The 25,151-nt window shown below is 46.0% G+C and overlaps 1 protein-coding gene and 2 long non-coding RNA genes across 4 annotated transcripts in view; 2 read left to right on the top strand and 1 right to left on the bottom strand.

Annotated features, from left to right (window-relative positions):
• The window catches only part of lmo3 (LIM domain only 3), a 36,360-nt gene extending 13,877 nt beyond the window's left edge, over positions 1 to 22,483 (top strand). For both annotated transcript variants that reach the window (XM_052056220.1, XM_052056219.1), the window contains exons 3-4: positions 13,035 to 13,160; positions 20,223 to 22,483. In XM_052056220.1, coding sequence (XP_051912180.1) covers positions 13,035 to 13,160; positions 20,223 to 20,328 — 232 coding nt within the window. In that variant the 3' untranslated portion in view covers positions 20,329 to 22,483. The remainder of the gene's footprint in view (positions 1 to 13,034; positions 13,161 to 20,222) is intronic.
• The window catches only part of LOC127594239 (uncharacterized), a 179,711-nt gene that overhangs the window by 63,278 nt on the left and 91,282 nt on the right, over positions 1 to 25,151 (top strand). The window lies entirely within an intron of this gene.
• The window catches only part of LOC127594220 (uncharacterized), a 116,505-nt gene continuing 96,778 nt past the window's right edge, over positions 5,425 to 25,151 (bottom strand). Inside the window, exon 4 of the long non-coding RNA XR_007960618.1 lies at positions 5,425 to 5,436. This is a non-coding gene — a long non-coding RNA (uncharacterized LOC127594220). The remainder of the gene's footprint in view (positions 5,437 to 25,151) is intronic.

Raw genomic sequence — 25,151 nt, 5'->3', positions numbered from 1 at the left:
TCACATCAAAGGGATGAGAAGATGGCGCAAGGTCTGATGGGAAAGCGGGGGACGCAGGGGCCTCAATGAAAGAGCTGGAGCTGAGCTCCCCCTTCTCATTGAACAGTAATCTTGGCCGTCCATTCCCAAATTATGCCCCCCTTTGTCTTTTTAATTAAACTCAAGTGCAGTTTGGCGGCTATTTGACCTCCACTGGCCCCTCTTCACCGGCAGTGCCGCAGGTCATTTCCATGCATATATTAATATCCCGTTTTCCTCTTGAGCAAGGCTTTACAGATTAAGTGCAGTTTTAAATCTTGTCTTGTTCCCATTTTGGGGCGGGGTTGGGGTTGGGGGGACTGTGTTACCGACCAAGTGTATTTTGTTACGAGCGGAAAAACAATGTGACAGTGTAAATGCTAAATGCTAGCGATGATAGTTTGCTAAGTTCCTTCGGGCTGTCTGTGATGTTTTGCATAGTTCGTTAGCATTAAGCTAGCCGACTTTCCTAAATTATGGTTGAGGTTAGATACGTAACTTGTGATGGCCATGTTTCAACTCTTGCTTATCGTGACGTTCGCGACTGTCGGTTAGCGTCGGCGTCCATTTTTTGTACGTTGAGGCAACAGTGGACGGTTTCAAAATCCTGCCAGTTCCGCCAAAAAGCTAAGAATACATATTACTGCGAGAATCTGTGCGTGTGTAGTTGGAACAGAGACGGTTTTGTCATCCTACTGAAGGAGCCGATCAAGCTAGCACTATTCTTGTTTGTAAACGACACTCAGCTGACAGTTCCAAACCATGTCAGAGCAAACTGAACCGGACCGCTTGGTGGAAATTGGGCCTTTGTCTTCAATCACGGGCCTCAAGCCTTGGCCGGAGCACAGCGCCACCACATATTTGGCTTCTCTGCGAGTGTGCGAGAGGATGATAACAGGTTTGCTGTTTACCTCTCTCGGCGGCACGGCATTCCCTCCCGCGTCCCCGCAGGTTTTTGGCATCCGGCCGCTCTTTATTCAGTTTCACGCCCGTGTGTTTTGGAAGCATCGAGCAATACGCCGCCCGACCTCATCCGACAGAACCCGACGCCTCCCTCGCGAACCCGCGCCGTTGATGTTTGATCGTCGCGAATGACGAAAGCAGATATGCGTCTGACAGAGAGATGGAACCATCATTTGCGCGAGTGTCGATCACCGATCAGGAATGATCCGGTCAAGACCGGATCTGATACGCCTCAAAGTCGGGTGATTCAGAGGCAGGTTCTACTGAGCCTCCATTCACATACTGACTCCATTCGTGAGTCGGCCTTCAATGATACCATTTAAGAAAAGATTAAGAAAACCTTTATTAGTCTCGCAATGGAGAAATTCCAGATTCACAGCAGCAAAGTTATGAAAGGAAGAAGTAGAACAACAAAAAAATAGGAGCTGCTGGAAAGGCAGCCACTCTCGCGGCGCCATTTTCAAGTCAAAAATAACAAAAATAACACAAGACAACACATAGGACAGAGACAGTCGTGCAATCTTCACCACTTTTCTGCATACACTTTGTTGTCTGAAGCAGTTATAGATGAAAGAGGAGAGGATCAAAGTGTCCTTTCACCAGTGGATCAGAGACATCATGCTGAAAAATGTGCACACGTCTGCTACAAGCAAAGTTTTGAAAGCAAACACGAAGCTGTAGCGTCCATTGACGAAAAGAGATTAGTTCACTTCTCCTGTCCCACATAATCTGCTTCAAACTCCAAGCCGCGACTCCCAGCTTCAAATCCGCATTTAAACCCAGATGCGACCGTTGTATATTTTCAACCGCAGAACGTTCAACCAACCACCCATAATTTTTTTTTTTAAACAAAAATTCGTCCGCCGAATTGTGCTACACCTCTTCCGGGCGCTTTCTGAAACCATGCCGGCGTCATAGGTGATGTTCCACATCAGAAAGGTGACGTGAACTCAAAGTCTCGTATTGTTAGCGCAAGTGTGCAAGCAGGAGTCAAGCGCCATTATGGAGGTTCGGGAGCGGTGGAACCTGATCCACGAGTGAGTCGGTTTGGGTTTGCAGGCAATTAGTGTGGTAACGTCTGTGTGTGTGGGGGGGGGGGGGGCGGTATGTGTGGATGTGGCAAGGCCTTGTGTGCCGCCCCTGGTTAATGAGGCCTTTATGGAGATGAAGTAGGGGGTGTGGGCAGAGGAAGACACCGAGACGAGTGACGATGGTAGTCGGTTGCAGCTGTTAAAACAGCCCGGGAAGGGGACGGAAGGGCGGGGGGGGGACGAATGCGGGGAGACGGGCGCAGAACTGTGGAAAACAGCATTGCAAATTGCTGATTGGTCGGTGTCAGCCCCACTTACCGGCGTTATTTGAATGGTTTAGGCAGGGCTGTGAGACCTGTGCTGAACCCCTGAGCGACTTCTCAATTAGTGGGCGGCCTAGCGGAACTGCCAGACACCATTGTGCACCCCCCCCCCCCCCCCCCCACCACCAAACGCCTCCTCCCCTCACCCCAATGCCCGATCGTCATCCCACTACAACCTTCCGAGCCGCATGTTTGCCAAATCGAGTGATCAGGCACTTGGTAAGCTTTTCTACGCCGACTCGTTGGGAAGACGTCTTATCGGAGAATTTTTGGTTTCATCGCGGGCGGCTTTTGAGGACGCAATATGATGTTTGTTTTTTTTTTACGTTGCTCTTTCTTCCACGATAACGGCGCCTTTCCGGGTTGGAGTCGCGCGAGGCTTTGGGAAAAACCTGAATATGGCAGATAACGCACTCCACAATGGAGTAGTCCGCTTTGCTTAACCGAGTCGAGCCGGTCTCCCGTTGCCGTGCTATGCTCGTGTGAAATGAGATGTAAATGTGGCTAGTTTAACAGGCTGATTTATTCATGAGGATGCCAAAAGAAAGACAAGAATGCTAATGCTACACACCGCTGTGCCCTTGGCCAGGCCAGATCGACCAAACAAGTCACTCGGCAACGAAATTAACAACTTCATTAGGTCACCCGACACCGTTGGCGCCTCCTACCTGACGTCACGTTAACTGCAGGTGTTGCCGAAATTTGTGAGGTTGATATCAACATGATCCGCTTTTAATCCAGAAATGTTTGCCCGGCAAACACGATGGAAATGAAAAGCTCGGAATCTCTCGAGTGAAAATAATTCAAAGGCTCGTTATTGGTGTCCGAAGTTTATTGGGGTATTTTTTTTTGGGTGGTGATGGAGGAATCGATGTGTTGCTGAGGTCATTCCTGCCGCTTGTATAAGGGTTGCGTTTGCAGGCGGGAGGCGCGCGCCAGCGACTGCAGAGTGGCTAGCGCTGCATTGATTGCCCCCTATGCCAGTTTTCCGGGGTGCTTTTAATCTGTGAAATGGTAAACAGGCAATCAGAGAGATGCGCAGCAGTTTTTAAATGTCAGTCCTGTGATTTCTCGGGCACCACCCCTGAATGATGACTTGATCCATGGGTGGAACAGATTGGACATATTCATATTAGAGAAAACAACATTTGAATAGCTCTCCACTGCAGTGACCGCCTTCCCCAAAAGGGTTTAAAGACAGTCGGGATAAGAGTCTCCCATTTCCAGTTCGGATAAAGATGCAATTTTCTTCCATACGGTTGGCAAAAAAAAATGCAAAGGCATTGTCAAGCGATTCACACAAAAGCACAGTTTGCCCTTCACTTTTCCAAAAGGACACGCATTTATCCTAATCCAAACAATTAAAAGCCCGTCTACCTCACTCCTCTCGAGAGGCCGCCAGACTTTAATGGTTTCACGTATTTCGGCCAAACCTGCAAGGCTTTCTATGATCTCATTAATTTAATTGGCATTGCACCGTGTCCATTCATTAGCAACATTGCCTTTGTTTCACAGCTCACCCGCCCGGATTTCACACATTGTTGCCTTATCGGGATGTTCTTCTACGAAATAATAAGCCGTTATGCTCTTGGAAAGATGTGCTTTGATGCGGCCTTAATGCGTCACCGTCACGTTACGGTAAATATTACTCAAAAAGTTAACCTTTCCGACAGACCACCTTTGGAGTGTTGCTGATGGGATGATTACAAAATGGAATGAATGCAAAGAGATTGCGATGACCATCCGGTTGAATGGAGCAGCTGGAATAGTTACGTATTCTGAAGCACGTTAATATTTCGACAAGGTGACACACATCTGCGATTCAGCTACGGAGAATGCATCCCGCAGACATAAGAGTATGCGAGTCGTCGCATTGCACCGCCTGCTACCTTATATAAGATACTGATACGTAAATACAATATACAACTTATAAATCACTAATACGTATGTACAACTTATAAATTCCAATTTATAAGTTACTGATAGGGCGGCCTGGTAGTCCAGTGGTTAGCACGTCGGCTTCACAGTGCAGAGGTACCGGGTTCGATTCCAGCTCCGGCCTCCCTGTGTGGAGTTTGCATGTTCTCCCCGGGCCTGCGTGGGTTTTCTCCGGGTGCTCCGGTTTCCTCCCACATTCCAAAAACATGCATAGCAGGCTGATTGAACACTCTAAATTGTCCCTAGGTGTGAGTGTGAGCGTGGATGGTTGTTCGTCTCTGTGTGCCCTGTGATTGGCTGGCAACCAATTCAGGGTGTCCCCCGCCTGCTGCCCGACGACAGCTGGGATAGGCTCCAGCACCCCCCGCGACCCTAGTGAGGATCAAGCGGCTCGGAAGATGAATGAATGAATGAAAGTTACTGATACTTATATAGCTTATAAAATATACCATATAAGCTATCCATCCATACATACAACTTATAAGTAGTAACTTATAAGTTACTTATACGTATATACTGTTTAATTTATATGTTTTTTTTGGTTCCAAGAATGTCGAGACTGATTCGCCGAAGGAAAAGAGTTGGAGTTTGCCGGCAGGCTGTAGTAACAATGTTTGATGACTTCAAAATAAAACTGAACCGTGCTTCTAAGTCATAACATCGATGGACAGCCGAGACACGCTGGCTGCTGTGTTAGCAATAGCGCTACTGTTCCACTCTATCCGAAAATGACGTTTTCACTCGGATTAAAATAAACCCAAAATATGTTTCTTTCTGGTGTTCCGCGACTTTTTAAGCACTGTAATAGCAAGTGTTTTGTCCAGTTTATTATTACTACAAATAATATAGAAATAAAATGTTGCGGACTTGTAAGAGGAATGAAAATGTATTTCCTTGCAATGTTTCTGACTCGCAATTTTAATGAGAAGCTTTCTAGATGTTAAACTCCGGGCAAAGTACTCTTTAAATGTTGTAGCTTTACAGCTTGGCTACCATTAACCCCTCCCCTACATCACCGCTCACTTCACACGCCAAGCAATTACCTCGCCGATAATGCGCCGAGCTCAACAAATGTGCGAATGTGAATTTCCTGTAATTACTCTGGGCTTTTCACATGTAATCTGAAAGTGGCGAGGGGTCAAACCGGGCGCCGGTGATTGTGTCTGAAGGCGGGTTCTTGTTTTCACCCCGGTTTAATTGTCCTGATGAGAGGGGGGTGGGGTTGGGGGGAAGGGGGGGGTTACGTTTTGTTTAGCAGAGGTCAAGAGTGACTCTTTTGTTTCGGTTCCCAAAAGCATGGAAGGAATGCAGTCTGATGGAATAAAATGACCGCCACTCAACGGCAATATCATTTAGGGCGTGTTTGAAGTGCAGCCGTAATTAATTTGAGGGGAAAGCAGTCCGTTGAAGCTCTTAGGGATCCTTTTTAGTCATTTTGCAATTTTGCTGCCCGACTGAAAAGCCGCATTCAGTCAACGTGTTCCCAACAATATTTTACACCACTCCCCCCAGCCGCCCCCAAAAAGGTCTTAGAGCCATTAGTGATGTCATAAATCCAAGGATGAGCCAAGCATTGTAAGGGGGGAATGAATCTGTATCCAACCTTCGTGGCTGACCAGTTCCTTCTGCACCAAAACAATTGTTAATACAAAAGCCTTCCTCAAATCCACCTAATTTGAATAACTCCACTTTTCATTGTCTACATTAAAATCCACACTTTCACTCGATGCCATGCCATTTTTTTTTCTTCAAAACCCTCAATCGAAAACTGTCCGTATGATCTTGCTGATTTTCTTCACCTTTTTGTCTTTGTGTGGGCCCAGCCGCCGATATTGCCAATTGGACTAAAATGCTTACTTGTTCAGTCCCCCGGATGCATTATTCTTTTGGATCATACCCTCCAGTGGAGATTAGTTAAATTAACTGTGAAGAGCAATGACTCATGGGACTGCATGTTTGGTGCAGATAATTGCGGGGTTTGTGTGTGCCACTATCTGGCACCCGGCGTGGTACAGCAGGTGGGCTGGCGTTGGGAGAGTGCCTATCCAACGACACATCTGGTCGGAATCTTTTATTTAGTCGTCCTCAAAATGGACCTGGGAAGAGCCTCTGCCAAAAACAAAAAACAGTTTTTTCCATAGTTCCAAATGCATCCCCATTGAAGTGCATTGCTTGCACTAACAACATGACCGCAAAGTGCAAGGTGACCGAATCAACTAGAATGGGTTACTGAATGTGCTTCGGCCGAAAAACGCCATCGTCCAACAAATGAAAACTCTAATTTGATCAAAATGGTAACCGGAGTGAATGCACACCTAAAAATCCCCCCACCCCCCCAAAAAAATTCTGTGGGTTCTCGTTTTCACCCCGGTTTAATAATCCTGATGAGATATCTCCCAAACAATGCCAGCGCAAAGAGTTACACTGTAGCATCTCAGAACCTCTCGGTCTCTCTCTCAGCAGTGCAGCCTTGGGAAAGCAGTTTGTTACGTGTAAAATCTGTGAGGGGATGACCACTCGCTGATGATGGTGGGCGTCGGTCGCCAAAAAAACAGCAGCGAGACAGGGGCTCGGACTGCAGAAATGGATGTATTTATGGCACTCATTCCCTTTGAGTAAATCTATTAATGGCTTGAAGCTCATCAGTAAAAAAATCATCAATAAACCATGTCACGTTAAAAGCCTTGGGGTTGAAAAAGTAGCGGCTTATAGTCCGGAAAATACGGTCGTTTAAAATATATTACTTTAGCCCATGCCGTATTCTGGCCAATGGCAACCAGGCTTGGAAAACCCCCTTTCATTTGTTGCTAGCATGGTATCAGCCATAAAAAGCCGCCAAGGCGTTAGCCACCCAAATATTCATGTTGCTAGGATGGCATTGCCAGTTACGTAAAATATTCCTGTTGCTAGAATAGCGTCTGCCGGAAACATATTCCCATAACGACTTCCGGGCGTCGTCCTGACTGTTGCGCGGAAGTAGCATGTGCTTTCCCCACATAGATAGGACAGACGTGAGGAAATGGGATGTGCTAACCAAACATTGCTCTGTTCTGACGCGTTGTGGCTCACCATTCGTTTTCAACGGCCAATTCGCTCCTTCATTCGATTCACCGCCGATTCGTGCACTGTGAATACTTGCTCAAAGTAACAAAGCACATGACCTTGCCCGTGTGTGTTATCGTCTGAAAGTTGCTCCACGTAGAAAAGCAGATGTTGTTCAAACTCTCGGCAGAGGTTATACGGGAACTAATTAGGTGGTGCTCTGTGGCGTCTCGCCGAGCTGACAGTTACTCGGGGGTGGGGTGACGTTGCGTTGTATACTCCCGGAAAGCCGGCCATAATTCATCATTAGGATATCAGAGTCCAGGTGCAGATGAGAACTGATAGAGGCTGGCAGCCAGGCAAGTCGGAGCACTCGAGGAAGAAAATCTTATCCCGCGGACAATTCCCAGGTCACGGCCACGGTAATTGAAATAATTTTGCCCCTGAAACGTTGTTTAATCACTGACAATCACACAGGCTGGGGGTATTAAATTGAAGAACGCCAGAGTCTGATTACGTCTGCCACGTTTAACTGTCCCCCCCCCCCCCCCCCCCCCGACCCCCTTTTCCTACTTACCCTGTTATAACTTTCTTTACTCTACCGCTGTTATAAATCCAAGCACCGTGGTATCACCGGAATTCATCCGACAAAACACACCGTGAGTAAATTCCAAGTTATGGACAGACCGCATCGGCAAATGGACTAAGCGCAATCCCATTAAAGACAAAAAAAAAAAAGCCCATGTTGAGATGCAACAAATCATTTGTCTGTTATTAACCCTGAGCCTGTAATTATGCAGATTACCATAGATTTTCCTTGGGTGCCTGGAAGTGGGATCCCGGGGTTGTTCTCGGCGTGGCAGGCGGACGAGGGAACGGCCATGCATTACTGAACTTGCCACATTCATCATGTTGACTGATGGCACGGAGAGTCGGTCCCCGGGTCCCAGTGGTTAATGTAGTGGGTAATTAACTGTCATTTGCCTAGTAATAGGCCGATGATCAATGGTTTGTGAGGAAACAAATTCTAATCCGGCAGCTGATGAATGCACGCAGAGGCTGGGGCAATTCAAGTGGTGGGAGGGACGGCAAAGATGGAGATCGGGGGGAGGAACGCCGCGGCTGGTATTGGAAACGGCTCCTGGAACACACCCCCTACTAATAAGTCATCATAAAAATACTACTAGCAATGCTAATCCTGTCGATATTCTGTACTTTAACTTTCCTACATCGTGATTTGAATCCGGGCGGCCCGGTAGTCCAGTGGTTAGCACGTCGGCTTCACAGTGCAGAGGTTCCGGGTTCGATTCCAGCTCCGGCCTCCCTGTGTGGAGTTTGCATGTTCTCCCCGGGCCTGCGTGGGTTTTCTCCGGGTGCTCCGGTTTCCTTCCACATTCCAAAAACATGCGTGGCGGGCTGATTGATCACTCTAAATTGTCCCTAGGTGTGAGTGTGAGTGCTAATGGTTGTTTCTGTGTGCCCTGTGATTGGCTGGCAACCGATTCAGGGTGTCCCCCGCCTACTGCCCGAAGACGGCTGGGATAGGCTCCAGCACCCCCCGCGACCCTAGTGAGGATCAAGCGGCTCGGAAGATGAATGAATGATTTGAATCCTTTTGTTTGGCCCGTCTAGTTACCTTTGCTCGGGCAGAACTTTTCTGTTTTGGCGTGAAGCCCAACGGATAAATATATTCCCCCTTGCAAGGTACGCCGTTCACACCACTACGGTAATGAGCAGGGAGTCGTCATATTTTTTTTTTGACACGTTTAGTTTCGCCAAAGCCGAAACAATCCATTTGCCATGACACCGCTTGTGCATCCGCCAAAGGAGACGAACGAGTGCCTCGTAGACTGCGATCGGGTTTTGGGGTCCACTGGGCTAAAGCCTTGTGGAATAATTTAATTGGTATCTGTATTTTTTTTCGCTCGCTCTCTGTCTCCACTCATCAAATAGGTACCACTGAGCCGTACCGGGTTCTAATACACAGTGAACGCTTTCTGACCGACAATACGAGGTATTGAGCACTGACTGCATCAATACCCTTTCAAATTTAGATTTGCGGAAAGGCATGAATTTTAATTTCAGGGCCGGATCGCCAACCCCTTTTAAATATACATGGTGTCTTGTCAGCCGTGGATATTAAGTGTATGTCAAGCCGACTGGTTTACATTGTTATCCCGCAGCCCTCGAGACCTTAACAGGCAACCGTTGGAATAAGAGAGGAAGGCCAACGAGAAACGTATTTATTTATGACCAATTATAACCGGCCGGGCTAAACGTATTGAATCGCAGACTTTGGGTCCTCGGCGCACGAGGCCTCCCTAAGCCGTCATCCTCCGGTTGCGTGCTAGCTGGCGCCTTTGAATTCATTACAAGCAAAAACGCGCTTAATTTGCCTCCTCCCCTGAGAGCCATTAGTGTCCGTGACATCAAACTGGCAGAGCGGCGAAAGACGAGTGGCAGGTACGCGCCATCCATCTTCCCTTCCCCACAGGACAGGGCGGGCCTTTCCCTGCGTTCCCCGCCGCTTTGAAGTGTGTTCGCCCACACCGGCGCTGCCACCGCCCGTCCGAAAGATGGTCATCAGGCTGGAGGATTGCCTCCGCTCAGCTTGTTGGGAGAGAGGGGGGAGGGAAAAAAAATATGGTGTGGTTCGAGAAGCAAATGTATGTGTTGTCCCCGGAAGCGAGCACACGCCGGAAGGCGACGCTGAATCATTTAACGCGGTGGTTAATGTAGCACGTAGGTACCAAATGAATTATGCAGCAAACAAGTGGATGAGAAGCAGCCAGGAGGTCTGTTGAGGAACCTGGGGGGTCTTTTTGGCTTCTCATTTTCTTTTCAATGAGTCCCCCCACCCCCTTCCGCCCTCCCATAAGCACATCCATCACCGACGCAAGAAAAATGCTGCTCACAGGCTGGAAAACATTATCAAAGATTTAATTTCTCTGCCGCAGACTCCCAAGTTTAGAATGATGGTTTAAAAAAAAATACATAGTGTCCTCTCAGAATCAAATTAGAACTTTAATCCCAACCTCTTTTTTTTATTTTAGGAGGGGGGGAGACATTTTTTCCCCAAAATAAATATGGCAGTAGAAATAATAAGTTCCAGGGTCAAACTTTCAGTGCAGGGATATTTGAAAGCTGCGTCTTTCTATTGCGACGCGCAAGAATCACAGAATTAAATCCAATTCAAATGGATTTAATAAAAAAATATTAAAATGAAGCTTGAAGTACAATTTTTTTGTTTAACTTTTGAAGGATAATTCGGTTCTTCAGACCTTTAAGGAGCACTTGACTGAGAGACACTATCAATTGCGGAAAGGCGTTTCGTGATTGAGTAAATAAGGCACTTCAAACGCATTACGTTATTCTCACTTTTGACCTCCAAGTAAAGTTTTGGCCACAATTTTTCAGGCTTTCACTTCACCGGCGACGAATCCCGAGCGGAAAGTCATTTGTTATTGATTGCGGCGGGTAGACGCAACGGGGAATAGAAACGGGGTGCGCAAGGACGCCGATCGAGAATCTTTGAAAGCAAAGTAGTGTGACAGAGTTTTTGAACGGAGCGGGCCGGGCAAATTTCAGGACAGACGCCACAGATTGAAAGAGTGGAACAGAACACCGTTTTGATCCAATCCGACAGGCAGAAAACTTCTAACCTCACTTAAATTTTTTTATTTTTTTTTTACCTTCCATCATTTATGATCTGGGAGCCTTGAGAGCACGCTCTCTGAAAATGATTCGGGTTAGCGGAAGACAAGGACGTTCACCCCTACGGAGGAAGCGACGTCTCGTTGTGACTTTGCCGCGCGCCTCAATACAAAGCGCCGCTGTTCGGCGCGAGCGCACGTTCTCATTATCCCGCGCTGAATCTATCGTATCTGGCTTTTTCTTGTTTTTTTTTGTTTTTTTCAGATCAATTACCATTCTTTGGAAGGGGAGAAGTCATCATTTCATCCATTTTGTACGAGCGCCTTTTGGCGATACACGGGGACGAGATAACACAGACGTATCTAAATTTAGAGGGCTCAAAGGAGGAGGCATAATTCTTTTAATTAAGTCCGTAATAATCCAACGGGAAGGGGCCTTCTTTTGTTTTCACCTCGCCGCCACGTTGCGAGCAATATCCTTCATTGTCTCAAGGTGTGTTTGACAGTGGGCCCTTAATTCCGGAGGTATTCATGAGGGCGCAATCTATCTGCTTCCCGTGCCTCTGGGAAACATACTTTCTGAAGGTTAATAAACAACCCCTGCATATCCCGAGCCCCCGAGATCATTTATCAGATTGCGATCTCTTACAGACTCCGAGAGTGGCATGCCGTTTTATCATTTTAACAACGATGGCTAAAAGTGCCCCAAGAAGTCTGGCTTAATAGGTTATTTTGTTATATGATTTTCCTTATCAGATTCCTTTCTCCCTTGTAGCCCGGTCGAGGTTGCTGTGTAGTAACAGCCCTGAATCCCTAATGAATACTCCCATTAAAGTCCCTGGAGCAGGCAGAGAAATAATAGGGTCCTCCCTGGGCAGTGGTGGAAGCCATGTCCCATCTATTTCAATGGCACAAGCTATGGCCCTGTGTTTTTATTTTATTTATATATTTTTTAATGCATTGACCATGCCCAAGCCATTTTTTTTATTTTGGTCCTATGCCGATACAAGTTTCTCAAACTTCTCAAAAACAAAGAAAAGCATGTTATGTATTAAAAAGGAACACTTAGTTTGAGATATTTTCATGCTAATGCGCTGCAAGGTAGCGTGGCGGCGAGCTAGTCATGTTATGCTAATATTAAACCCACAAGCTAGTAAAATGCGGAAACAAAAATAAAAATAACAGATCATATAAGAAACAATGAGTAGCTCTTGATAAAGCGGTATGTTGAGTACATAACACTTTTTTTCATGCACTTAGTATTTGTTCTGAGGTGCCTTACGTTGGGGCATTTCAGGAGGGCGTTGCTCATGTAGGCACACAAAAACATGGCGAATTGTCATATCTACAAAATCCCCCAAATTTTGTGTTGCTCGTTCAGGCGCTTTGTATTTGTTCAGTGGCGTCTACTGCGTCACTGTAGCGACCACATCAAGGTACATAAAAATACACGTTGGTTTTCGTGGTTGTTGTTCGAGCTCTGTCCTGACCCTGCATATAAAGTGGTTGATTCGCCTGACATCGCGAATTCAGTTCCCACTTGAACGACGACCCTGAACAAAATAAGTGAGATGGAAAATTGATATAATAAAACGAGTGTCTATGAATGCGAAGGATTTTTTTTTTTTTACATTTTGATCGGTTTCATCAATGCTTTTTTCATAGGACTATAAAAATAAGTCCACCGCTGTTAATATGAAGTAGGAATATAAAGTCTCAAATTTTGTTCTGTTTGTTAGTTCTTGTGTTGCATAATTTTGTCATCTTATTGAGTTTTACTGGAGTCACTGAATTTCTTTTTGGATAAGTGTTTTCGGGAAAGCCAAGCCTACACAATCTTTGGTGCGCCGAAGGTGCGATCTATTTTGACGGCGCACAAACAAAACTAACGCTGATGCTATCAATGCCTCCTTGGGCTTGTGCAGTCAATAAAGATGTGGCGAGCACAAAGAGCGCGGCAGGAAAGAAAGTCACGGCTTTCCCCATTTCTCGTGGCTCTTTAGAGCGCCGGACTTCCAAACTTGCACTTTTATCGACACTAATAGTAGCCGTTCGATCTCGCGCAGGTTGTTTGGCGTGACGGGGAACTGCGCAGCCTGCAGCAAGCTAATTCCAGCCTTCGAGATGGTCATGAGAGCCAAAGAGAATGTCTACCACCTGGACTGCTTCGCGTGCCAGCTCTGCAATCAGAGGTGAGTGATTGAACGGCGCTGAACTGGCGTCTCTCTCTCTCTGCCTCTTACCTGTATCCGGCCAAACGGCTGCTCGGGGAAGAAAGATTGAGGCGTACGAACCCGGCTGATGATAGTTGAACATCGGGAGATTCGTCACTCTAACAAGTGACCAGAGAGATACCCCGATGGACGTGGGGATGATGATCTTGTACTACTACTGTAAAGTTTGGGGCTAGACAAAGCTTGAGGGGCGCCGTCTCTTCCTTCAGTCTTCATTACTGGCCGTCCAATCAAATCCTGAACTTGATCAGAGCTTAGACCACAGTTCTGCCTTAACAGAGCCGACAACGCAGACTTTTGATTGACGCTGTCTCCGAGGTTTCCAGTCAATAGTACCCCACTGCATCGTATCGACATATGTTTATAAGTTTGAAGATCTTTGCGGCGACACAATTTTCTGAAAATTACCATTCAAAACGGTTTGAACCACTTCACGTATGAGGTCACAGAACAACATCGTTCCGTATTTTCCGCAGTATAAGGCGCTTCGGAGTACAAGGCGGGAATTTTGATCAACAGTTTCTGAAAGTTACCACTTAAAGCCGTTTGAACCACTTCGCGTTTGAGGTCAGGGTACAACATCGTACCGTATTTTCCACGCTATAAGGCATTTCAGAGTATAAGGCAGACCTTCAATGAACGGCCTATTTTAAAACTGTTCATATATAGGGCACACCGCATTCTAAGGCCCATAGAATCGAAGCGACAATAGTGGCTGCGGTTGCGTTATGCAGCCAATAGACGGAGCTATGCTAAAGGGACTACAATACAATAGAGCTTTATTTATATCGAGCTTACACAACCGCTGCAGCTGTAACAAAGCGCTTTCCAGAACATTTAAAATAATACGTCCAAGAAATCAGAATATTGATCCACATCTAAGGCGCATCGCATGATAAGGTGCACCGTCGGCTTTTGAGAAATTTTAATACTTTTAGATAGTGCCTTATAATACGGTAAATTCAATGCAACCAAACATAAAGTATTGCCACTAAGGGAGGTGACTGCCATTGAGTTTCAGTTTGTGAAGAAGCCTTGTCAGACACAAAAGAACATTACTCTCTCTGTCACCAGCATCCGCACACGCCGGACACACGGCGCATACTAAGAGGCACCAGACCTGGTTACGCACAATTAGCACTCGGTTGTTGTCTTGCCACTTCAGCCGGCTGCACCAGACAGCCTCTCCTAATAGAAGAAGTCAGCTAATCTTCATCAGCTAGACCGAGGCAGGCCAACACTGCTCTCCCACATTAAAAGCCACTTAAACACGGGGCAAATCTTTCTTTTTACATTAAGGCGGCTGATGAACTGTTGAATAAAATTGACGTTTCCGCGTTTCGCATGGTCCGCCGCGGCCTCGCCGGGCGCCATTTAGATGCCCGTCACAATTTCTGCCGGAGTCTGAACACGGTTTATGGTGTGGCACTGAATTTAATTGAAGCTGTTCATCAGCTTGGGCTTTTTTTTCCCAGTTTGTTACTAGCTTTTTTGCAGCCGGTCAGGTTCATATAATTCACGTAAATGCACGTGAAAGTCATATTACAATAAAGAAGTTGAGACTAATAAAATAAGTGTCAAAATACCAACGCAATTTTACCCCTAACAGTCTGAGATTTCAATTTGACCCGTTTGCCACTTTGTTGCAATGTTCCAACTTCTCTTGGTTGTTTGGGTTGCCTTTGTGGAAGAGTAACACGTTGAAGTTATTCAAAATGCTCAGCATTTATCGGGTGATTAATCGAGTGACCTTCAGCAAATTGCTCTCAGCTCTCTCGGGATCTCACTTTTCCTGAATAGTTTATCTGCCTTGTTTCGGATGGCCTGAAAATGGGCTCTCTGCGCTTTGTTTGGCATACCGATCCCGCTGCTCGTCTCGTTTCACTGGCACTCTATCGCCTCTCATTGCCCAGCCTCAAACAAACACAAAAAGACCGGTCCCAAGCCCCCCCCCCCATCCCTCGCCTCCCCTTCCATTGACCCGCTTCCCCCCACCCTCCGACAGGCCCTTCAATAAAGCAATCTAATCCATCTCGCAAATGGCCCAGAGATTTCTCTGCGGAACCTCGTTCGAAAATGTGAAATCTGATAAGCAGAGCGGGCGATCGGCGGGGTCGGCAGGGGTCAAGCGCTGTAATTATCCCTCGTTCCTCCGGGTCAGCCGCCGCCCAAATTGCCGTTTGAAGGTTGAATTGCTCCAATCACGTATGAACATCCAGTCTCTCATGTATCAACCCTTGTCTTCCGTTCCCTTTGTGGGTGCATTCAAACTACCCGAGAGAACTCGGGAGCCAGTGATTATTCTGATTCTGTCACCGTTCGACTCCAATAGTCATTGCCGCGCTCTGCTATTAAAGAATCCTTGGTTAAGCGATCGGCCAATTAGTGCACGCAAGCGAGTGACCGTGACCTTTGCTGTTTGTCGCCATCGCTGTCAACTTGACAGCAGTCTATACATTGCCGTGAAGGCAAAGCAATGTACGATCGACGGAAAAAGCATCACCGGTTATCTTGCACGCCCGTTCGTTTTAGCCTCCCACTTTTTCAACTCCGAGCACGACTTTGAAATGTTAGTGAGCAAAGGGGACTGACTACCCACTTGTCTCTGGTCCATCAGTGAAAATATAGGATCCTACATCCTCCCTGATTCCTCCTGTCTGCACCCAACGCGGCCTCATTCCGTTAAACCAAACATAAATCTACCATTGTGACCTTCCCAATCGCCCCGGCCCGTTATTCTCCCCCTAGCTGAGCGCCAGCGAGGGAAACGGCGGATGCCGAAAGGAACAGGTGACTGCTTCCGAAAAGAGGTTGTTGGGAATAAGGAAGGCGATATGAGCCTCCGTCTAGCAAGCAGTTAGCCACAGATCAGCCGTGGGGGACAGCTAATCGATGAGGCTGTCGTCCGGCCTCATCATCTTGCCAGTGCTGGCCCAATTTCCCCCTGATGAGCTGGAGGCCACAGTCTGGGGAGGCTGGAGGAAGGTTAGAGCAGAGAGGAGCAGGATGGGTGACAGTGTAGGCGAAGGTCAGCGCTGATAAGGGGTTGGGGTGGCGGGGCAGTGGGGGTGGGGTGTTTCTCCATACTTGAGCCTTTGGAAGGAGAGACTGACGCCAATTGGGTTCAGCGCGGCAAAAGCTCAGCCACGGATGCCTTGTATGTCATGAGTCAGGCTTGTTAGACAGGAGCCTAATAGGCAATAAGGGACATAGTTGTCACGTTGTGTATGATTGGTGTCGAGAACTGGGAGCCTGTGCTGGGAAGACTACTCGCAGAAACACAAATCGTGATTTCTCATCCTGAGATACTCGACGCGTGAGGGGGGGGGGGGGGGGGGGGGGGGGGTTTGATCATGATGCATGTAAATCAACAAAGAAGGATTTCTTCGGAAATCGACGAAAAAGGATTTCTTTGTCGATTTACATGCATCATGATCATTTTTTTCCCCTTTCAGGGACAGCGTTTACAACAGTGGACAGCTTATCATGTTATCAGGTTACAGGGTGCATGAAAGGTTTAAAGCATTCATCTTTTTTTTCCTGACTTTGAACACCGTTTGTGTTACACTCCTGGACCATACCTTATGGGGACCACCTTTCATATGTTTTATTTGGAAAATTATATATTTTTTAAAAATGTATAGATTTTTTTTTTAATTCATCGTATTCCGGAAGCTAGGTTAGCTTGTTAGCTGAACAAATAACATTACATTTGGTTCAGTTTTAAGTCACAATCACGCCGTCAGTGGCGCGGCTCAATTCGGTGTCGATCGTACATGTCAGGATTCGCTACCAGAAATATTGAATAACTGTTTCTATGTTTACGACTGTCTGAGAAGATCGGGGTGGTGGGGGTACTTAGGATCCCACACCTCACACCATAGGATAATCCCTCAAGACATTTTAGACAGAAAATTTAAAAATTGACATGGTTGATATCGGACCGTCGAACGGAAAGACAAACGTGAAAGCTCATGATCCAAAGCATACCACATCACGTGGTTTAGAGGCAGGGTTGCGGCACAGGCCATGTTATTGCTGACCAAAGTAACAAGATGACTTTTGAGCAGCAATTCCGCTCACACATTCAGTCAAATGCTCCAAAAGTGATGGAAACCGCAGAGAGCGGTCCCGACGACTAATGGCGCTCAGCATACTGCGAAAACACGAGTGTCTGATGACAGTGGAGGGACGCAGTCCCGTTCATAAGGCTGGCAATTTGTGAACGCTAACTACATGTGGCACGGCGCTCACTTTTTCCTCCCGTTGCCTCATTTGAGTGGAAAACGGCTACTCTAGTTAACACGCGCCTCGGGGGCATCTAGCTGCCATCCCTATGCATCTTTTAAGTGTGCGCCCGTGGAAGCCATCCCCCCCTTTTCCCCCCTCTACAACAAGAGGTCTCGAAAGACTCATTAGTCACACTCACCTCTCGGTAAAGAGAGGGAAGAAAGTGAAAGAGAGATATGAAGAATCGTCTGAGGACGATGAGTAAGCGTCACGGTAAGCATCTGTTTGACTACGGACCGTAATAGGAATACAACTAGGCGTAGAATTGCATTAATGATGTCAAGGGAGTCGTTTAATGAGCGTCATTAGCAAAGGCTAATAATATGACACAAATAACACAAAGTATTTGATACATTTTTTTACAATTATTGGGCTTGGAACGTTCATGAATCTTGTTCAGCTTGTCTACAATGTGTAGCTCCTATTCCAATACTTATGAAAGGCTAACGCAAGTCGCTACAGTTGCTGCTAGCGGCACAAATTGGCCGTTGCTTATATTTTAAGTTGCGGAGAAAGCAAACCACTTTCCAACCCCGACCTAAACGAACGGTCGAAAATATACTCGGTTTCGTAAAGGCTAACTAATAGTTGCTACAATTGCTGTTAGCGCCACAAATTGGTTGTTATTAATATTTTAAGTTGCAGATACAGCAAACCACCTTCCAAGCCCCGACCTAATAGAACTGGCGAAAAGATACTCGGCTATTGTTAGTACCAGTAAGTGGAAATAGTCAGAGGGAGGGGGGTGGTGGGGTGGAGGGTGGGGGGCAAAACGTCCTCTATTAGACACGCCTATGATGGGCCCCGGTGTAATATCCTCATCAAAATTGGTGCACCGATGTCACATACGCTGTTGACATTTCACCGGGCAGAAACAATTTGTCTGTGCGAAATAGGGGTGAGGAAATGAGCGTGGGGAGGTGAAAGGGGGGAGAAAGAATTTGACTGGAGGAGTGAATGAGTGCAAAAAAAAAATAAAAACACACACACAGGTTGACATGAGGTCATTATGAGAGTGGACACAGTGTAAGCGGAAAAATAATAGAGTTGAGAGGTGTTTATTTTCAAGTTGCAATATGTAAAAAATTGACCTAAAGCAAGACATACTGTATTTTCCGGACTGTAAGGTGCTTCGGAGTATAAGGTGCACCTCCAATGAATGGCCTATTTTAAAACTGTTTTCATATATAGGGCGCACCGCATTTTAAGGTGCATCGAATGAAAGCTACAATAGTGCCTGCGGTTGTGTTTTGCATCCACTAGATGGAGCTATGCTAAAAGGAATACAATACAATACAAGAATATTGGTCCATATATAAGGTGCCAGGCGGCCCGGTAGTCCAGTGGTTAGCACATCGGCTTCACAGTGCAGAGGTACCGGGTTCGATTCCAGCTCCGGCCTCCCTGTGTGGAGTTTGCATGTTCTCCCCGGGCCTGCGTGGGTTTTCTCCGGGTGCTCCGGTTTCCTCCCACATTCCAAAAACATGCATGGCAGGCTGATTGAACACTCTAAAAATTGTCCCTAGGTGTGAGTGTGAGCGTGGATGGTTGTTCGTCTCTGTGTGCCCTGTGATTGGCTGGCAACCAATTCAGGGTGTCCCCCGCCTACTGCCCGAAGACAGCTGGGATAGGCTCCAGCACCCCCCGCGATCCTAGTGAGGATCAAGCGGCTCGGAAGATGAATGAATGAATGAATATAAGGTGCATCGGATGATAAAGCACACCGTCGGCTTCTGAGAAAATGAACTGTTTTTAGGTGTGCCTTATAGCGTGGAAAATACGGTCAGTCTGGATTACGACGATGCACTTTGGAGTCAGCCCATGTACCCTCAATCGTCTGCGGTTGGTTCAAAATGCCGCCGCTCGCCTCTGAATTTAAACACGTAAGAGGGGAACGCAGCCCAATTTCACCTATTTAATAGCCCCAGCTGTTCTATAAGGTGTTTAGATCCACTTTCGGTTGATTTCACGTGAGATCAGTTCTGAGCACAGACCTTCATAGAATGTTTTGCTAAATCATTATAATCCCATCCGTGGAGCATGCCTTTTGCCGTCTTTCCCAAAATGCACTAGTCTCACCTTGTGTTAATTGGTCCCAAACGGATGGAACAAATCATGCTCTCAGTCTGCCCTCCGGCGCTGAATCAACACAACGAGCATGTCAGGTACACAACTTACCGTGCGGCTTCCAGCTATGAATTCTGTATTCTTAGTGTCCGTTGAAAGTCAAACAAGAGGAGAAAACGTCCACCGCCACCCCCGCGCCCCCTCCCAAAACCCACACTTGGACCCTCTGGTAAACACTGGCACCGGTGTTCGCCGACCTTGTCGAACCTGGAGGGAGATAAGCGACCCTCAGGACAATTCAGTGAGCGCTGCCTCTCGTTCGACATAATCTCCACTTGGCGCTGCGCAGAAAGGTCAAAAATAACCGTAGACACCCCCCTTACACCCACACCCCCCACTTGTGCGGCTGCCGGCGATGAACGAGGTTCGCTAACATCTGCCGGTGGAAGGGAAGTAAACAAAGAAACACCCCACCGTCAACTGCACACTCACAAATGTTTTCTTGAAGTTTCTTCACGCGTTGCAGCTGAACGGATTTTGCCACAATGCTAGCTCCCAAAGACGAGCTAGCACCGTAGCCCCCACCCCCGACTAGCCTACAGCTTGATGTTAATGACCCCCTTCTTCCTTGTTCACCGTTCTTCTCCCTCTGGTGTCACGCAGGTTTTGCGTGGGAGACAAGTTCTTCCTGAAGAACAACATGATCCTGTGCCAGACCGACTACGAAGAGGGCCTGATGAAGGAAGGCTACGCTCCCCAGGTCCGCTGACCCTCGTGAGAGGGGGGCCGGGGAGTAGGGAGGGCCCAAAATTCGGAGGAAGACAGAAGAGTGGGAGAAGACTGACGGAAAGCTTGCAATCACACAAACAAAAAGCACTATCGCTTTCCTGTAGAGCTTTTCTCCCCCCACGTGTACATAAATGAAGTTTCATCTGGAAGGGGAGGTACTCGACTGTACAGAATAGCCATACAGAGTGACTGACAAGTATTGCCGCTTTCCTCTCGGCAAAAAAAGAAAATAAAAAATAAACACTGGCTTCGGAACAACCCAAAGCAAGTTGTTGGACAGATATTTACATGTGTCACCTTTTACGACAAGGACTTGGCGCTCCAACTACTTGAATCTAAAACGGAGGTATTATCAATCAGTGTATCTTTGGGATAAACACCTTTTTACTGGATGTTGTAAAATGTAATCAGAGGAGCTTGAAGAAGAAAAAATAATAATTTAATACTTGTGTGTGGGTGTGCGTGTGTAAATTGCTCTTTGTTTTTATGTTATTTGATTTTATTATTTTTTTGCAGGAGTTTCATAGACTCCGATCCTCCTGAAATCATTGGCACCTAGCGGGAGGGGGAGGTAGGGGAAGCGGCAGTAACAAAGGCCAAAATGCAATGTGATGTCAACGTTGAAGTGGACAATGAAAAATGTATTAAACGCTGACGATCTAAAAACGATGGAATCCGTCAAAGTCACAGAGCAGTATTTGACCACCTGGATTTGGAGTCTGTTTTGTTTTATTATTTTTTTTTATGGGAAGCGTATTTATTAAACTTTGTATTGGTAAGTCAAAGATTACGTTCACGGAGGCCGGTTGTAGCAGATGTACAGGTGTGCGAAATCACCCTTGAGTCGTCCGTTTAACTTGACAGTCGATTATTTATTGAAGCGATTCTGAATTTGTCTCCGTTCAAACACGCTGATACTTGAATGCGATCGGCGGCGGGCGCGCGACTCCGCTCGCCGTTCGCGGCCCTCGTCATCTCGGCCTCTGTCCGGCTGCGCTCGGCGTTCATCCTTGAGTCTGTAAAACTATAGGTGTAAATTTAAAAAAAACAACAACAACAAAAACACACACACAAAAGAATATTTCCTTTTGCTTGCCTACTGTACAATTCTTTTTAATGTGTCATCCAGCATGAGATGTTTATTTTTAGGACAACGCGTGTAAATATTGTAATTGTCATAATTTTAAGCACAAATGTAATACAGTTTTATTGTGTTACGTGCCGTTTTTGGTGTCCTTTTTTTTTTCCTGTCATTTCGCTAGGGGGGGCAAAAAGAGCATCAGTTCAACCGGTTGACAGGAGGAATTTATATCCCAAGTTTTTTCACATTTTCAGAGCCATTACCAAGGCCCTGTGTTTGCCGGAGCTGCTAAGGTTAAGTATCTAGCTCAAGGGCACGGCAATAGATGCAAACCAGCCACCAGGAAAAAAAAAATCAGTTTTCTCTGTCTATTTCCCTAACCAGCAGAGCATGTTGCCGCTGATGATATATGACTGATTTGAAGTGCAATCGTTTCCTCAGTTTGTTGTCTCTGCTGCTTGCGGGTGGGGCGGGGGAAAAAAAAAACATTTCAGCCTCGCTTAGATGCAAGGAACCCAATGAAATCGCAAAGTTAAGATGCACGCTTAACATATAGGCGCTATAAAAAGTCTACACACCCCTGCTCGATTGTCATGTTTTTGTTTTTTTTGGGTTGGTTTTTTTTTCCGGTGACATACAAAACTTGACCACGGTAAATTAGATCAAATTTCCACCATTGATATGACCTATAAACTGTGCAACTCAATTGAAAAAAAAATAATAATAATAATGAATGTGATTGCGTAAGTGTGCACACCCTATTACAACCGCAAAACATTTATTTGGTCTAGGAGTCTTTTCCTGACATTTCTTTCAAAGATTGAGTTTTAACGCTGATTGCTATTTTTGAACCGTTCATAATTCCCTCCTTCTTTAAAGAATTTATTTCTATTTTTTTTTCGAGGGGGGGCGGGTGGAAATCATCAAAACAAGTGGCATTTAAACAGGGATTTATAAAGTTTTTCTCACGACTGCATTTCTAAATAAATCCATCTGTTGTTTGCCGTTGTGAAGCACAAAGCCAAAAAAAAAAAAAAACCTAAACAAAATGCTATTTTCTATTTTGGTCCCCATTGTGTGTCAAGCGTGAAACGCGAAGAAACGTAACGCTTCATTTCTACTTTGCCGTCAGCAGGCTCCGAGATGGAGTCGAGTGATCTTCTCGCGCGTGGAGGGGGCGGTTAGTTCGACTAATTACCTGGATTTCAATTTGGAATCATCTGGAATGTTGAGGTAAAACATTTGGATTAAAGTTATTGCGCTAATTAGCAAGGTGCTTTCAAAGTGCCCTGCGTAGTTTTGGTGAAAGCGATGCTTCCATCACATTACAGAGGATAATATCCAGCCCAATTAAGCTAATTGAATTTCCTTATCCAGAGACATGGAAAAAAAAAACGAAGAGAGAACGCCTTTGATTAGGCTCAAGCTGTTGAAAGTCCTTTAGTAGATGAAAACACTCGAGTCGATGGGAGATTACAGGCAGGCGAAATTAAAAGAAAGTGTGGCAACCGCAGGGAGGATTCGCACTAATGGCAGACATGTGTCATGTGTTATTTTGCCTCGGCTGTTCCGGAGTCAGATGTTAGCACCCCCCGCCCTCCCCCCGGGAATCCTACCGCTGATAGCCTAGCATCATTAGTGCCGTGTTGTCTTTTGTGACAGCGATGATACATTGCAGCGTGATGGCCATTTGCGCCATTACAAGACGCGCGGTTGAATAAAGGAGGGGTTTGTGTGAAAATCACACACACACACACACACACACACACACACAAACACACACACTCGCTTTGTCATGTATGTTTGTCCCGCAAATAAATAGAATGGCGTAACCGTGTTGTTTTGTCCCGCCAATTGATTGATGCCCTTATCTTATTATATATTTATTTGTTTTACGTATGGGGAAGCAGCGCGTGCTGACTGCGACAGTGGGGGTCGGGGGGGTGGGGGTGGGGGGTAAATGTAACATGTACTTACAAGACACTGCAAAATGGAATACAATCTAACAAAATCAAATCTTTTTTTTTTTAACTATCTTTCCAAATACAATATACGAAAGGTGGTCCCCACAAGGTATTGTCCAGGTGTGTAACATGAAGAGTGTTCAAAATCAGGAAAAATAAAAAAGATTGATGCTTTTACCCTTTCATGCACCCTGTAACTTGATAACATGATCAGCTGTGCACTGTAGTAACCGCTGTCCCTTGAAAGGGTTATTAAAAAAAAAATTGAAAATGATCAGACGTTCAAATGTGACGAGGACCTTCTGAAAAAAAAGTGCACTCATTCCCTCTCGCCACGGTTACAGAGGGTAAAAAAAAAAGAAAAATGAGACGGAACCCAGAGAAGAGTAAAGAACGTGTAAAGAACGCTGCCACCTCGCTCACAGCCAAAGCGAGCTGCTTGAGCGCAAAAAAAAGCACCAACTCTCCCACATCCAAATCTACAGTCATTAAGAGCGTTTAGAAAAAGTATTAGCTGCCAGGCTGTGTATCGTTAGCGTCTTCATCCCTGTGTTAATGCTGACCCTGGAGTTAGCGCTGCTCTCCTTTGCCAAACGGCTCCAGGGGCAAAAATAATGATCTTTACAGACATGCCAATGCTATCTGGACCAGATAACGCTGCTTTAATGACTCCTTATCCTTTGGCCCTTTCAAGGAGATGGGCGCCCTGGCAAATAAATTCCAGTTGTTGGGTCATTAGCTCTTTATTGCAGTGATAATGGATTTGTATTTTTGGGTCTGATTTGAGTGTAAGACCCAAGCGAATTTGACTCTTTGAACAATTAGTCAGCTCCCAAGAAGAGTACACGGCACCGGGGTCAATGGAAATAATGATTTATTCAGAGTGGAACTAAAAACAGAAGTGGAGACAATCACTCCTCAGTAATCTGCAGTCATATCAGTCCTTCATCGCAGAAGATAAAGAATATATACAGCATCTGCATATGGATAATGTGTACCTCAAAATCTTGAATGTTGTCCCCTTTGTATTGCCAGGTACCATTTTAGTCGTAAGTCCCCGACTTGGTTGGCCGTGCTGTCATTTCCAGTTAATCCTATGTGATATTTACATTTGTTCTGCTGTTTAAACTGTTCATAAACGTGCAAATACCCATGTAATAACATTGGGGATTAGTGAAGGTTAGGGCAATTAAAACCTTTTATGTGGAGTCACAACCTTACCCGGCAGAGTATTGACAATTGGGATGGGAAAAAAAAATTGTCAGCGAAGAACGCAATTAGCACCTCATTGATCGTGTTAATGTCCCATCACAAATCTGACCCCGTCAACTGATCTGCTGCGCAGGCCATCGGTATTCATTGCGGCCTTGACGTCTGTGAACTGCGTTCTTTTGAAGTAGCCGTGATAACTCCTACCAGATGCCCATTTAGGACCCCGTCCGGGAGGTCAACGATGCAAGGAAAATCGCTACAATCCGCCCTCTCACGCAAACGCTCACCTGACCGGCAAAAGTGATTTAAAGTATTAAAAAGTGCTTATGTGGTTTAGTGGTCACAAATGCAATTAATTAAACAGGTCTGTATGCCCATTTCCAGGCATTGCGATTTGGTGGTTTGTCAACAGATTTATGCACCTATGAGTCTCTTCAGACACATATTCAGTATTTATGTGGCGTTATTGAAGCCTTCTGGAGTCACTGACTGCAAATGAACATAGCTAATTTTGCCTGATACCCACACCCCCACCCGACATAAAAT

Source organism: Hippocampus zosterae, chromosome 21 (genome assembly GCF_025434085.1).
Source record: "Hippocampus zosterae strain Florida chromosome 21, ASM2543408v3, whole genome shotgun sequence".
Lineage (NCBI taxonomy): Eukaryota > Metazoa > Chordata > Actinopteri > Syngnathiformes > Syngnathidae > Hippocampus > Hippocampus zosterae.
The sequence above is the reverse complement of the archived record's forward strand: the minus strand, read 5'-3'. Positions and strand labels throughout refer to the sequence as shown.